Below are 16,886 nucleotides of genomic sequence, written 5' to 3' on the forward strand. Positions count from 1 at the left end.
AAAAAACGACAACATCAAAACATTAATCACCACGAACATTCATATTTTAATTTCCAAATCTTATGTCGGCATCAAAGTGTTCTGGCTCGTGCAACTTACACGCCAAACGAACAAATAAGGTTTAGAGAAAATTGGATACATAAAATTTAATTGGAATTTCAAGTCCAACAATATACAATTTTCACAAATAGGAACCATACACTTACCTATCGAACCACTTCCCTAGACTTATCATGTTTCATCGAACCATTAATTCTAATATTAAAGTTAGGATCACGTCTATGAGGATTTGAGAAGTTCTATTATTATTAACTCATGAGAACTTTAAAGAGTATTAATAAATAAGATACCTCATCTTAAATCAAAATCATAACACAAATGCATCTTTTCATTATATCTAACAATTCTCGATGTGGGGATCACACCAAAACTGCTGTCTTAAAACCACCATGTTTCAGACCAATTGACAACTCTATACAAGAGTTAGGACTAGATTATGATTAGTCTTCATTTATTGGGGTGAGTAGGACCCGACTTTTTCTGCTCACTTATTTGATTATGATCGGGCTCACCAGGTCTAGGGTCGGATTCGAGTTCAAAAATTAGACCTAATCAATATTTAGGATCGGTTAGAAACCAAGCATGACTCGATCTGGCCCGTCTCATGGTCACTCACTCAACATATTTGTACATGTCTCTATTCAAATATATACAGAGTAATGACATTTTTTGGGTCGAAAGTGTCATTGGATCTCAAATTTTTTCAACATATATACATGATTAAAAATATATATATATCATTTTATATGTCAAATTACATATTATAATATTAAGAACACTTTATCTAAAATTGTATTATATTTAATCAGGTCTACGGTCGGGTCGAATTTAAAGGCTGACCCAATTGATATTTAGGGTCGGGTTAACTTCGGGTATAGAGTTGGGTCCGAGTTCAAAAAATAATCCGGCTAACATTTAGGTTCGGGTAAAGACAAGCCTTAACCCATCCCAACTCGACCCATGCTCACAGATATTGGGAAGTCCCCTTATTGTTTGGTCATGGAAAAATAAATAGCCGACCATAAGTGAGATAACACATCTTCAACCAAAACTCTAAAACTCGTAAAAAATTCCCACTTATAAACTCTTTTCAATTATTCATCTAATCAAGGTACTTCACACTTGAAACACCTCCCACTAAGTTGCTTTCATTTTATATAAGTGAAGGTATTTTCACATTTCCTCTATCCTTTCATTCACCATGGCATCTCTCAACTCCTCCTCCTCCATCAAAATTCATGAACACTGCCATGTTTCTCCTCCTCCAACTTCACCCCATTCATCTATCCCTCTCACTGCATTCGACTTCTTTTGGCTAAGATTCCACCCAGTTGAACGCATCTTCTACTACACTTTCCCTTCTCCAGACACAGACTCATCTTTTTTCTTTCACAAACTTGTCCCAACACTCAAAACATCACTCTCTCACACCCTCCAACACTTTCTACCTCTAGCTGGTAACATAGTTTGGCCTTCAGATTCTGAAATACCCATTGTTCAGTACAACCCTGGTGATGATGGTGTTTCCCTAGTCATAGCAGAGAGTGAATTGGATCTCAAACATGTTTTGGATAATTCACCAAATGATGCTGCAGTGTCTCATTCTTTTGTACCTCACTTAGAATCTTCTGATTCTCTTGCTTCTGTTATATCCTTGCAGGTAAACTCTTTTCCTGAAATAATTTATAAGTGAAAAATGTCTATGTTACCATTGCTATAAGGTTTTGGTTCAAGACATGGTATTTCACTTCTTGTTTTTCATTCTTCCTTTACCCCGATACAAATGAAACTCCCTATTAGTTGAAAATTCCGGTAGCTGTTTGGTCGAACAAGTGGTAACATACCCATGGTTTGGCTGGGACACATAAACTTAAGTGGTATTAGAATCGATTGTTCAGCTAGTACCGACACTTGAAGGAATATTGTTGGGTATATTCAAGTTGAAGTGACACATTGAATACGAGGGGAAGAGTGAAATAATTTATAAGTGGAAAAAGTCCATAAAGACAATGCATTTAGGTTTTGGTTGAAGATGTGGTGTCTCATTTATGACTATTCATCATTCTTTTGATTCCTTACTTACAATCATCATCTGATTCTCTTGCTTCTGTTATATCCTTGCAGGTAACTCTTTTCCCAAACAGTGGATTCAGCATAGGAATCAGCACCCACCATGCTGTTCTTGATGGAAAATCTTCAACCATGTTCATCAAGGCATGGGCTTCTCTATGTCAACAAGATCAAGAACCAACATGTTTGGTTCCAGAGTTAGTCCCATTCTTTGATAGGGAAGCTCTCAAAGATCAACCTACCCTTGATAGTTTGTTAGAATCTTCATCAAAATTGTTCACTGATGATAACAACAATGCTAGAAACTTGAAGATTCTACCATTCCCACCAAAACTAGAGAACTCAGTTCGTGCCAGTTTCAACCTCACACGTGCAGATTTAGAGAAAATAAAGAAAAGGGTGTTATCAAAATGGGACATGGTAGTGATTGATGAAGAAGAATCAAATAATAATTCAACCCTTTATCCAAAACCAAGTACTTTATCAACCTTCATTCTTACATGTTCCTATGTTTCTGTTTGCACTGCTAAAGCCATTCAAGGAGTTGAAAGCAACAAAAACAAATTTGCTTTTGCATTCACAGTTGATTGTAGGAATAGATTATTGGAGCCTCCAATTCCTACAAATTATTTTGGAAACTGTGTTTGGGGTCATTTTATTGATACAAAACCAAATAATTATACAGAAGAAGATGGAGAAGTGATTGTAGCTAAGAATATATACAACAAAATCAAAATGATTTCAGATAAGGGTGTTTTAGAAGGAGCAAAGAATGTATCTTCTAGATTTAAGTCTGCGTTAAGGGAAGGTGTTGAACTGATGAGCATTGCTGGTTCGACTCGGTTCGGCGTGTATGGTATTGATTTTGGTTTGGGAAAACCAAACAAGGTTGAGATAACATCAGTTGATAGAAGTTTAACATTTGGGATATCAGATAGTAGAGATGAGAAAGGTGGGGTTGAAGTAGGGTTGGTTTTGAATAAGGATGTTATGAAGCTTTTTGATACTTTATTTCATGAAGGATTATGTATTGATTGAATGAAAATATGAACTAGTTGATGAATAAAATGTTTGAGTTTGTGTTGAGTAAAAAAATGATGGGATCAGTTCATGTTTCTAATATTTTGAAATTAATGCAGCAAATAATTTATTACAAAGTGTAATATTTATAAACTATTAATATAAAATTTTATATATAATATTATATTAGCTACTATTTGTTTATATTATTATTTTAAAGAGTCAGAACGATAAGAGATGCATACATTTTTTTTCTCATTGTCTCTAATCTTAGTTGATAACTTCTTATTTTGTCTCTCTGTTTTTATCATTTTAATATTTGTTTTAAACATAATTGTGTGTTTATATGTGAGGATAATTATAACATAAACCATAATTATCTATGACATATGGAGTGACACAAACTGTGAGATAATAATTGTGTATTCGTTATTAAAGGGTTAGGAATAACCTTAAGAAAAGAATAAATGTATGTAATTGTAGGTGCGCTGCATGGGTTGAAGTACTAGCATATAATACAAAAGTAAAGTATTTATAATGCTATTTGCATCCCATTAGTTGTATACCAAAACAGTTAATTTGAACAATTAGCACATAACAAATCAAATGTTACTTAGGAATGAATTAATTAATAGAATAGAAAAATGAGAAAATGACGTGAATTCCAATAAATGAGATAAATGAATTTGGAGATTTATTTTGTGTAGGATGAAATTAAAGAGAATAAAGCTGTCGTTGAATAAATACAACTAGGATTAAATGCAATTAATTGGATTTTTTGATAAATTAATTACAAGAAACCAAAATAAGCATATAAAATAAAATAGTAATTTAGCTATGAGATGAGATTAAACTAAGTCCAGAAAAACTATGAAATTAAGTCCATCCTTTAAGAGCTCATTTCTTAAAAGATCCTAATAATATCAAAATACAAACATAATGAGATAAACTATATAATTTAAATACTTTAAAATTTAACAATTAAGTGAGAATTATGGAAAATCTTCATTGAAGAATGGTAAAAGAAAGATAACAATATTCTATCTCATAATACTTCTATAAATTTGCATGACATTAATTGCCTTAAACTCCTAGTCTATGGTTAAAATTTTGTACACGGTATGCATGCATACCGAAGATGTTTCAATCTCATACAACACATGAGAATGTAGGAATATCTTTCTTCATTTTGAAAATAATTCATATTCATGCGACTGATAATTCATTTGTCTTTAACCTGATCAATAAACGGATCCATAACCCTCTTAAAAATCAATATAATTGAGTCATAAATCACCTTAACAAACAACATAGTTGAATCATAGATCCCCTTAAAATAAAATAATGATAAATAATTAGAAAATCTAAGTACATGTTCACTAATTGGATTAGAGAAAAATAAAAGAATGCGTAATAGATAGAAAGAAGACCCATTATGGTTAAATGTGAGGAAAAAAAAACAAACAACAATAGATAGAACAAAATCATGAACTTCCTAGTTATGAAATAGAATACGAAATAGTTCAAGAAAAGAACATGATCCCAATATCATTCATGGAGTTTTATGGTGAAAGGGTTTATGGTGTTACTTAATAAAGAGGTTGATGGAGAAACCTTCTTTCTTTCTTTTCCTTTTCCTCCTCTTGTCATTTTATAAATGATGACTCCTTATTCTTATCTATAAAGTAATCTAATTTTCTATTAATTTTTATTTGATCAAAACTTTATTTCTTATATTACTTAATTATCATACTATTCTAATCCTATGATATTTCAAACAATATTATATTTATTTAATTATTCATTGGAATACATTTCTTTTCTTTTAATACACCACTTTTAATTAACTTATTTAATACTAGGTAATTAATGTTTTGATGTTATTTTCACATAGGATTGCAAAACTAAGAAGATTACACGACAAGAGAACAGAAACCACATGTTGTAAAATTCAATTGATAAATGAGCTCAGCAGTGACGTAGAGATCTACAACAATATTTAAGCATGAGAAGAACATTCCATTTGAAAAACTCAAACTGAATTTAGGCACCTACCATAACATTGAAGTCTTTATCTCACTACGTCCCTGAAGAGTAACTTATCCTCACCGAATTTAGTTTAATTATTAGGTTTCATCAAATTCGGCTTCACAAACAAGACCTTATCAATATTTATGACTGATATGCATAACCTAACTTGCCATTTGATATCTCATTTATCATATTTATATGTGTATCTATTCAATTGTATATAGAGTACTGACAACTTTTTGACTCAAAATATCATTGATTTCTCTAGTTTCCATTATATATACATGATTAACCATATTTCATACTTAAGTTATATATTCACAATAATAAGTAATATTTATAAATTTTAATTAAAATGAACATACATTATATTTAATTAAAACTAAGATTGACTTCCGATTTAAATGCTAACCTAATAGATATTTGATGCGAAATGTGGAATTGAATAATGGGAAGTATTTAAGATTACACGACAAGAAAACAACAACCACAAACTAGAAAGTTCAATGACCGGAGGAGTGACGTAAATGATATTGTGATATGATAATCATGACTAAAACAAAAGGAATGTGTGGGAATTTTTGCGTAATTTAACATTATCTCTATGTATACAATAAATTTATTGCCATTAAAGTTTAAGCTGTAACTATAAAAAAAATTGATGATAACTAAATGACATAAAATTTAGGAGGTTTTATGATCTTTCACGTTTAAAAAAAAGCAAACTTATCATGTTTTGTTGTATAAAGTTTATTTGTAAAATAGGATGTGCAATTTATTCACGACACTATCTTCCATTTATTAATTCTCCAAACTTATGAAAGCAAATTTCGTGATGGAATTTAATTTACAAACACAAACCAACTATAAGTATACCTTATAAGCAATTGAGAAGAAGATGAAGAAGGGAATCATATTTGAAATTATGGGAAATGATTGAGTAATTCAGGTTAGTTACTGCTCCACCTCGATCATCCAGATATCTCAATTGTCTAGGTTGGTTTCTCTCCTAACCGGCTAAGAACCAGGCGTAACCAGTTGAAGGACTTAAACAGGCTCACCATCTTTGACCAGGCATATTAGGCCGGAGTTGGGATCACTCTCGCTTGATACACCACCAACAGTGTACTGCCATGCCGCATGCAAATCCCACCTACCTTCCTGCCAGCACGACAAGGACATGCCTAAAATACGGCTACCATATTTGCCACAAGTTATAAGTCAACTATGCACAGAGTATGAACTTGCCAAATCCACCTGAAACGGGAAAAACAACCTCGTTAATCACAAATGGCCGACCATGCCAACAGTATCCACCAGAACCACGTCATCCATCTCAACCATTATAAATAGGGGTTCCCCAACATGAAGTATCAATTGTCATTATTATTCCTACTTACTTCTTGGATATTGCTCCCAAGTTTTACTTCTAATCTCATACTGACTTGATAGTCGGAGAACTTTTTCAAGTACCTCCACCGGTTGGTCCAAGTCAACCTCAGTTCAGATACCAACAAAGAGTCTTTGCCCAGACCTCCAGTTCGACCAATCTGATCAACCATAAAATACATTGGTGTCATCTCTGGCTTATCTACATCATGGTAACCACTCGAAACCAAGCAAACTCCACCATCCAAATAGAATCACCATCCACAAACATGTCTTCCAACCACCACACCTTCCATCAATCCTCCATCCCAAATACAACCTTCAGATCAAGCTAGCTGGAGCCACTACACTGTCCCAAAACTGCCACCACCAACCACCCAACAACTCCTCCAAATTCTGAAAAGACAAGAAATGGTAATTCAACAGCATGCCAAACTGTTGGAGGAACTCCACTAGTCTAAAACAGAGTCGAGTTACAGACCATCGCGGTCGATTGTCCAAGCACATACCGCCAAGTCCGCTAGAGAATCCCACCCTGCCCATAAAAGTCCCTTACACACAAAGATAACAAATAATACCCGCCTATCTGACCATAATGTGTGTGTAGCCAAACACCCCTTCACGGAAGCCATAATGTAATTCACTTTACCCTAACACTTAGCCCAACCAACCAATATTGACCAATATAATGGAACTTCTGACACCCAGGACCACCTCGATGCTTTTGAAGCGTCCATGCTCTTCCACGGAGCAACATACCCAATCATGTGTCGAACTTTCCCACTTATTTTGAAACGCACTACTCTATAGTGGTTCATATGGCTGACACCAAACAATGTCGACTAGTGGTCTACCTTGGCTAAAAAATTCAATATCCGGTTCACAACTAGCAAAGAACAACTCAAGTCGTCATTAACCTTGCTTAAGGATAATCAATCATGTACGACTTGAATTAACACATGTCGAAATATATTATGAAATTTAAGATAAATTATTGTGCATAACCTTTTTTTCTAAAATAAAAGCAACGCACTAAAATTGGTCTTTTCATCAGTTTTGCAACATAAAACTTCTTTTGGATAATTTAGTTTCAGAAATATAATAAAAATGCGAGTTTAAATTAAGATGTAAGAGCATTGTAAGTATAAATAGTGGCCATGACCAACAGGAAAAAAAGAAGACTTACATGACCTACTTGAAAAGAAAAAAGAATTAGAGGAATAATATAGTTAATTCGTCTCCAAAATATTCTAAATCCTCCAATAAAATTTTCACATAAAAAAGCTTAAATAAAAACTAAAGATTTCAATATCTCACAAATTGAAATTTTTATTAAAGAGTTTAATTTATTAACGGAATATAGCAAACTTAGTTAAAATCAAATTAGCAATAAACCACTCAAAAGATAACTTATTAGACAATAAAACAAAAATGACATTTATAGGGATAGGTCCACTAACCTTTCATTTGTCATATTACTGTTGAAATAAAATGCAAACAGTTCAACAAATTCCATTTACTTTAAAGGACCATCACATGGTAGTAAATTTTTGTAAGTAAATATTAGTACTTGATATTGATAATAGGTGAGACTATACCTTCAATTTTTTTATTATTCAGATTAGGACATTTTTAATTGGGAATGAATTATCTCTTTATATCAGGAGATAATTTATCTTCTTAAATTTACTTAATATTTAACATGTATCTTGTTTATTCTTTTATAAGGAAGATAAATAAAACACATATTAAACATTAAATAAAGTTAAAAAGATCAAAAAATTTCTAATATGAGGATATATATATTTTATTCTCTTATTAATTTCCATGTCATTCTTTAAAAAATCAAGTAAAATATTTGAATTATAATATATTATTTAGGTGTATCTAAGAATTGGGGGACCAATTAATCATAAGTCGTGTCAAACATTGTTTGCCCTGGCGGTCCATTTGGATAAGAAACTTCCACTCAATTCATGAGTTTGTCTGTACTAACTACTGTCACATTTTTTTTTTTTGTATAATAAAAAAGTATTCTTTTACTTTATTATAACTAGCGTGTTGACCGACATTTCATACCGGTCACTAATATTTTTTATTTTTTCTGATATAGAATACAATATATAAATTCAATATAGAGTAAAATTTAGAATATAATATGTGGTTATTGATATGGTATACATAAAACTTATGTGAATTTTTCATTTTGTGCTTCTAATAATTATTATAGATGTTTTTTTTATGTTATTGTTTGTTTTAGTTGGGTTGAGAAAGAGAGAATATAGAAATAATAGAATAGGTAGAAGATTAATGATATATTAATATAAAAGTGGTGCACTCAATGTTGGAAGTCACAATCAACGCAATCTGGTGCGTCCAAGAGTCGCGCCTAGCCAACTAGAGCCCTCGCTCAATGCATAGGCAATGCGCTGAGCACAAAAGCTAGCACTAGAAAAGTATTTAAGGGCTTCAAGACCACACCAAAGACACACACTCTTACTCCTCCGAATTGTAATTTATTTTTGTTAAGTTTTAGAAAGGTTAGCTCACATAGATCATAGAAAATAAATGTAAGCATCATAGGTATTGATCGATATTGAGTGGTTATACCGTCCAATGAGTGTATTGACCCTATCATACTTATATTGTGTGGATATGAGTAGCTAAGTACTCCATTGTTGGGGTTGAATGTAGCATAACTTAATGTTTACACTTTGATACAAAATTAATCGATGAAGTTCGATTCCATTTGATTTTTATATTTACTTATTGATGCCTTTAGTTTTATCAACTCTTTGCATGATCTTTGAATAATTGCTTAAGTCTTTTTCTGCACTATTTTGAACTTGCATAACTCAACAACTAGTATATTTTCTAGACATAAACTTATATATTTGTCATTTCATGCTTTTCACTTTGTAGTATCTAGTCATAGAACTAATATTGTGACTTTATAACTCTCAAACTGAATAATATATGTTATTAGACATTGAGATATGTTTGAAGGTTCATAAAACTAAATTTTATCATTGTGGTTACTAGACATAAAACTATTTTTGATAAAGTGCTAGTGTAGACCAAGACATTAGTGACTAACACATTTGAGGTGTTACATTTTTACTCAGATTGCATGCATGAATCACTAGAAATAGGGGCATGATTTTGCAAGTCATATTTTTCATTCTTATAGATTAAAGTTGCTAAGCATAGGTCTTTCTTGCATAAGTTACTAATTGACTCAGACATTAGCTGTTAGTCATATTGAGGTATTATATGGATTAATCGTACTAATTGGATAAGAAAGAAAGAATCTAGTGTATACTAAGAGTGAGTGTGAAGTTCATTCTCAGGTACCTTTATCATTATTTACATTCGAAACGTTTGTGTCCAACAAACAAAACCATATATATTTGAGCTTAAAACAGTAAATTTATTTGAAATGCTATAATGTTAGCAAGTCTTTGTGGATACGATAAAAATATTTTTCTATACTTATTTGTGATATTGAAAGTGTATTTTATACTCCTATTTTCTGGTTAGCAAATATGAGGAGGAAATTAAAAAAAAAGTATTTATTTATTTATGTATTGAAAATAACATGAAATCATAACCGTCAAATTTTTTTTGGTCGCGTGTTATAATCTCATTTAATACTGGAGAGATTCCTTTCCCTCAAATAAAAATGACAACAACACTTATAAACAAAAAAAAAAATTAGTGGATTCCTATTTCAATTATAACTTTGAAAAATAACAAAGGGTATAATCTTCACGAATTTAAAGTTTGGGTTTAAAGTTATACATGACCCAAATATCAAAATACTTAATTAAATTCTTTCTTTTAAAAATATGAGTATTCTCTTCTAACTTTTCTATTTAATCAAATAAAGATTTTTTTCTCTCCACCGTCTTGTAAAAAATCATATGAAAGATCCACTCATTTTCTTTAATTTTTTTATTTATTTCTAATAAACAAACAGAATGTTAACAAATTAACAATATCCTTTTATCCCATATTATTTTCTTTTTCCTATTTTACCTTAGTTCAACAAAATTCAAATTCAGATATTTAATGACAAACATTTTATTTTGTTAAAAAAAGTTAACAATTGTGGCTTTGCAAATAAAGAAAACCTTCACTTAAAAAAAGAACAAAAATAACAATAACAATTCATTCAATAGTTCCATAAATTCAAATCCTCATCTCCTAAAACTGAAAATAAATAAATAAATAAAAATAAAAACCGTTGAACGTTCTCTCTCTCTCTCTCTCTTTCTCTGAATTTCATGCACAAAAAATTAGGGTTTGGTTTTTTCTGAAAAAACCCTTTTCTTTTCCCCTTCTGCAACTGAAAAAACGGGAAAGAAGATTTCAAAGCTTTCATCTTTTGATTTTTCCTTCTATCTTTCAATTGTTTTTGAAACATGTTTTCAACTTCATTGATAAAATGGAGTTTTTTTCACAAACCCATAACCTCACTTCATATTCTTCAACTCTACACACTCCTCTTTATCCTTCTCTCTCCTTTAAACGACGTCGTTTCTGCATATTCCGATAATTCAGTTCTCCTAAAGCTCAAAAACTCACTCTCTGACCCTTCAGGTCTTCTCTCGAGCTGGGACCCAACTGATGGTTCCAGCCACTGTTCCTGGTCCGGCGTCTTATGTGATTCGCAGTTTCGTGTCGTCGCCATTAACATTTCGGGCAATGGAGGTAACGGAAAAAGGCATTCCCATTGTTCCAATTTTTCTGAATTTCCACTTTATGGGTTTGGAATTAGGAGAACATGTGAAGGTAGTAAAGGGGCATTGTTAGGTAAGGTTTCGCCTTTGATTATCGAGCTTACCGAGCTCAAGATTCTGTCACTTCCATTCAATAGCTTGGAAGGTGTGCTTCCTGATGGGATTTGGGGTATGGAGAAGTTGGAGGTTCTTGATCTTGAAGGAAACTTGTTAAGTGGTTGTCTCCCGGTTGATTTTCGCGGCTTGAGGAATCTGAGGGTTCTTAACCTTGGGTTTAATAGAATTTCTGGGGTTATACCGGCTTCACTTTCGAGCATTATGAGTTTGGAGGTTCTGAATTTGGCTTCGAATAACATTAATGGGACTGTACCTGGTTTTGTTGGTAGGCTGAGAGGAGTGTATCTGTCTTTCAATATGATTGGAGGGACTATTCCGCGAGAGATCGGGGAGGATTGTGGGAGGCTTGAACATCTTGATTTGGCCGGTAATTTCTTAGTGCAGGGGATACCAGGAAGCTTGGGGAATTGTAGCGAACTAAGGACACTCTTGCTTTATTCGAATATATTGGAAGATGTTATTCCTTCTGAACTTGGTAAGCTTAAGAAGCTCGAGGTGTTGGATGTTTCGAGGAACAATATTGGTGGTTTGGTGCCTCGTGAGCTTGGGAATTGTTTGGAGTTGTCTGTCCTCGTTTTGTCGAATCTTTTCAATCCGGTTTTAGATGACAATGGTATGGCTAGGGAGTCTTCAGTGGATCAGCTGGTTTCGATAAATGATGAATATAACTATTTCGAAGGTCCAATTCCCACGGAAATTACAAGCCTTCCAAACCTGAGAGTATTATGGGCTCCAAGGGCAAATCTGGAAGGCAATTTTCCAAGCAGTTGGGGTGCTTGTGATAAGTTAGAGATGCTCAATTTGGCCCAGAATGAATTCACTGGGGATTTTCCTAATCAGCTTAATCGTTGCACGATGCTCCATTTTCTTGATTTACACTCAAACAACCTTACTGGTAAGATTGCTGAAGAATTTCCTGTTCCCTGCATGACTGTTTTTGATGTTAGTGGGAATTTCTTATCTGGCCCGATTCCGGAATTCTTGGATAACGCTTGTCCCTCATTCTCTTCCTGGAATGGAAATTTGTTTGAAACTGACAATAGGGCCCTTCCATATGTTTCCTTTTTTGCATCAACAGTTCTTGCTGGAACCTTTTTGTCGTCACCTGGGGAAGTTGGCCATATCATTTTCCACAACTTCGGTCAAAACAACTTCATTAGCTTGGAGTCATTGCCAATAGCATGGGACAGACTGGGGAAGGGATTTGCTTACACGTTTCTTGTTGGCGAAAACAAGCTGTCAGGAACATTTCCAACTAATTTATATGAGAAATGTGATGGATTGAATGCATTGCTTTTAAATGTCAGTTATACTGGGATATCAGGCCAGATTCCTGCCAAGTTTAGCGGAATGTGCAGGTCATTAAAATTATTGGATGCATCCGGAAATCAGATTACAGGGTCAGTCCCCTTTGGTTTAGGAGACCTGGTGTCTCTTGTTTCTCTGAACCTTAGTTGGAACCGTTTACAAGGTCAGATTCCTACAAGCCTTGTCCAGATGAAGGATTTGAAGTTTCTCTCCATGGCTGGCAATAACTTCAATGGCTCGATCCCTACCATCCTTGAGCAGTTATACTCTCTAGAAGTCTTGGACCTTTCTACAAACACTCTTACTGGTGAAATCCCAAAAGGACTCGAGAATCTGAGAAATCTGACTTGTGTCTTGCTAAATAACAACAAGCTTTCTGGACAAATTCCCGCTGGTTTGGCAAATGTCACTAGGCTCTCAGCATTTAATGTGTCATTCAATAATCTCTCTGGATCCTTGCCATTACATAGCAACTTAATAAAATGCAGTTGTGCTGTTGGGAATCCGTTTTTACGCCCTTGCCATGGATATTCTCTAGCTGTGCCTTCGGTAGATCAACAAGGGCTAATTGAAGATCCTAATTCTTATACTGTTGCACCACCAGAAGCTACTAGCCACAAGAGTGGTAATGTTTTCAATTCCATTGAAATAGCTTCTATTGCTTCTGCATCAGCTATTGTTTCTGTTCTTCTAGCTCTAATTGTCCTTTTCATATATACACGGAAGTGGAATAAAAGATCCAGGGTTACTGGGTCTACGCGAAAAGAAGTTACACTGTTTACCGATATTGGGGTTCCATTGACATTCGAAAATGTTGTCCGTGGCACTGGAAATTACAATGCAAGCAACTGCATTGGGAATGGGGGATTTGGAGCAACCTATAAGGCCGAGATATCGCCAGGAAATTTGGTGGCAATAAAGCGTCTAGCAGCTGGACGTTTCCAAGGTATTCAACAATTCCATGCAGAGATTAAGACCCTTGGAAGGCTTCGTCATCAAAATCTTGTCACTCTGATTGGTTATCATGCTAGTGAGATGGAGATGTTTCTCATATACAACTATTTGCCTGGTGGTAATCTCGAAAAGTTTATCCAGGAGAGGTCCTCAAGAGCTGAGGATTGGAGAATTCTTCACAAGATTGCCTTGGACATCGCCCGTGCACTCGCATACCTGCATGATCAATGTGTACCTCGTGTCCTTCATCGTGATGTCAAGCCCAATAATATCTTGTTGGATGATGATTTTAATGCTTATCTATCTGACTTTGGATTGGCTAGACTTCTGGGTACTTCAGAAACCCATGCTACCACTGGCGTAGCAGGAACGTTTGGCTATCTTGCTCCTGAATATGCCATGACCTGTCGTGTTTCTGACAAGGCCGATGTGTATAGCTATGGTGTGGTGCTTCTGGAGTTGCTCTCCGACAAGAAGGCATTGGATCCTTCATTTTCTTCATATGGAAATGGTTTTAACATAGTACAATGGGCAGGCATGTTATTGCGGCAAGGCCGGGCTAAGGAGTTCTTTACTGCCGGCTTATGGGATGCTGGACCTGAAGATGATTTGATTGAAGTCCTACACTTAGCTTTTGTGTGTACTGTTGAATCTCTCTCTACCAGACCTTCAATGAAACATGTTTTTCGGCGGCTTAAGCAACTTCAACCAGCATCATGCTAGCCCACCATGGTGAGGCTTGTGGTAGCTTGAATTGTAATATCAGAACTATTGTAATTTGTGAAATAGCATTAGGTCATTTTGTGTTGAATGTTGTTAGGTTGAGTTGGCAATTGTATTTAAACCCCATTGTACATTATAATATACTTTCAAAATTTATCTATTCACTCAAAGTTGTCTACTTTTCAAAGTTTTCTTCACTCTTTATATTCACCATCATTACTCATATTTCCTATCGACTAGGTCGATCATCATCATCATACATATTTTCTCATTTGAAGATTAATGTTCCATTGATGCATTCTGCTTGTCTATGTTAATAACAATGCTTTATTAAATGATTATTTTATTAGTTTCTAATAATATTGCATTAGTTTTCACCATCAGTATACTTTATGACACTTTTCTAGAAAGGAAGACAAATCAAGTTAAATCTTTGGAAGTGTCAAGTTTAGATGTGATTTGACTAAAGTAATGATAATGAAAAATATTTTATGTTGAGATGTTTTTAATCTAAAATTAGTAATCCAATGAAAAGTTTTTCAAATATGATCAAATCTATACATCTTAGAAAATTTGTTTTGAAATGTTAAGTAAAACGTGTTTAATGACTAAACTCATTTATAGACGAAACTCATCCAACAAGTTACCGCTTCCAAAAGATCAAGCACATCCAATAACATGCACGTCCAGGATCAAGTGTGTCTAAAGTTACATGTGTTTAAGGTAATTATGTCCGGATGATAACCATGTCTAATAACTTTAATTATTCTTATTCTATTAAGTATACCTAGAGAGATATTGTCAACACCTGTCTCTAGGTCAAACTTAACACATGAGTCTCTATCTCCACCTTGATCCTAACTCAATTCATGAACTTCTGGGATTCTGGATCAACACATACATCGTTTCCACCGTAGTTACGACATATATCCTTCTCCTTCAACTCATCTGATATATCCTCATGCAGTACCTTTGACAGACCTTGTCCAACCAACACGTTCTTCACCCTCTCTAGCCATTATTTAGCGCATGGGTTAAGATCATCTACGAATTGGCTCTGATATCAATTGTTGGTGCAACGGAAGTGATCGTTGTGCAGCGTTGGCCACAAGCAATCAAATAAAGTGTATAAAATAAATAGAGGAGAAGAAACACCAGAATTTGTTAACGGGGTTCAGAGAATTTTGCTTACATCCCTGAGAGTGCTGAGCGGCTACTAATATATTATTAGAGAATAAGGATTACAAACCCTAGCACACTCATAGGCCCATTTGGTGTACATTACAACAAGGGACTTGAGTCCAATATATAACATTGATTACTCTACTCTATTTTAATACTAGATAATCTAGGACTAACACAATAACATATTTCAGGCATCCCCAACAAATTCATCCTATTATGGTATCAGAAATACAATACAAACATCAAACATCAAATAGATTTGAGTTTTCTTTTGAATACTAATTAGCATGAAAGATTCATATCTTATAATTGGAAAACTAGTTCAATTCATATATTGAGATGTGTGGATAACAAGTTGTCGTGTAAAAGTTTGGTTTGGTTTTTGACGCAATTTAGTAACCAAACCAAACACAAAGTTATGGTTCGGTTCTATTCAATTAACCGCAAATTTTATTTAGGAACTGGACCGTTCATTAATGGTCGATTTGGTTCCATGGTTTTTCAACTTATTTAAAGAAAATCCTTTAAGAAATAATTGAACAAAATTTGCAAAGTATAGAGTCAACTAAATGAATACTAAACACATCAATAACAAAGTATTTAATACTTTCTAGTAAAACAATAATAATCTAACATCTCAACACACTACAAACTTGAAATTTTAGTCCACAAAATCTTCGATAATGTCCAATAAAATTTAAGAATGACAAACTTGGTACCAATTCTTTCTTTAGTCCAACAGTAACATCTAATATTCCACATCATTAGTAATGTCCTCATATTGTTTCTTTATTTTCTTTTAGTTCCTTAATTTATTTATTTAATTAATTTCATCTCTGAATATTGACACAATGTATACTAGTTTTTTAGTTTTCTTTCTATCTTCTCAATGCATACCAGAGATAATAGATATTTAGGTTTGTTTATTAATTTATTTTTTCTATTTGCCTCTTATTTATAGCCTACATATATTAATAATCCTAGATTTTTAATCATATTTTATATCCTAACTTTAAATCTTAATCCTCCAAATATAAAATAAAATTATTTTTTAATATCTTATTCGGTTCGGTTCCAACGGTTCCAAAATTTACAAAACTGTGAACCGAACCGAACTTAAATGGTTCCAAATAAAAAACCGAACCGAACCTCAGAAACGAACCGAACCGCATTTTGTGGTTCGGTTCGGTTTTACGATTTAAACCGGAACCGCTTACACCCTAGTGTCAAGTATGAAAACTGGTGTTTAATCCTTTGTGACAACATTGCTAAACATTAGTAGCCAAC

General features: G+C 33.7%; 2 protein-coding genes across 2 annotated transcripts; both read left to right on the forward strand.

The window, feature by feature from the left end:
- Positions 1,188-3,234, forward strand: LOC109357475 (malonyl-CoA:anthocyanidin 5-O-glucoside-6''-O-malonyltransferase-like). The gene is made up of 2 exons (XM_019601457.1): positions 1,188-1,720; positions 2,185-3,234. Exons 1-2 carry the CDS (start codon positions 1,262-1,264, stop codon positions 3,166-3,168), a joined length of 1,443 nt encoding a protein of 480 aa, XP_019457002.1. The 5' UTR covers positions 1,188-1,261; the 3' UTR covers positions 3,169-3,234.
- Positions 10,809-14,467, forward strand: LOC109356531 (LRR receptor-like serine/threonine-protein kinase RPK2). The gene has a single exon (XM_019599890.1). It carries the CDS (start codon positions 10,995-10,997, stop codon positions 14,412-14,414), a length of 3,420 nt encoding a protein of 1,139 aa, XP_019455435.1. The 5' UTR covers positions 10,809-10,994; the 3' UTR covers positions 14,415-14,467.

This window comes from Lupinus angustifolius, chromosome LG09, assembly GCF_001865875.1.
Source record: "Lupinus angustifolius cultivar Tanjil chromosome LG09, LupAngTanjil_v1.0, whole genome shotgun sequence".
NCBI lineage: Eukaryota > Viridiplantae > Streptophyta > Magnoliopsida > Fabales > Fabaceae > Lupinus > Lupinus angustifolius.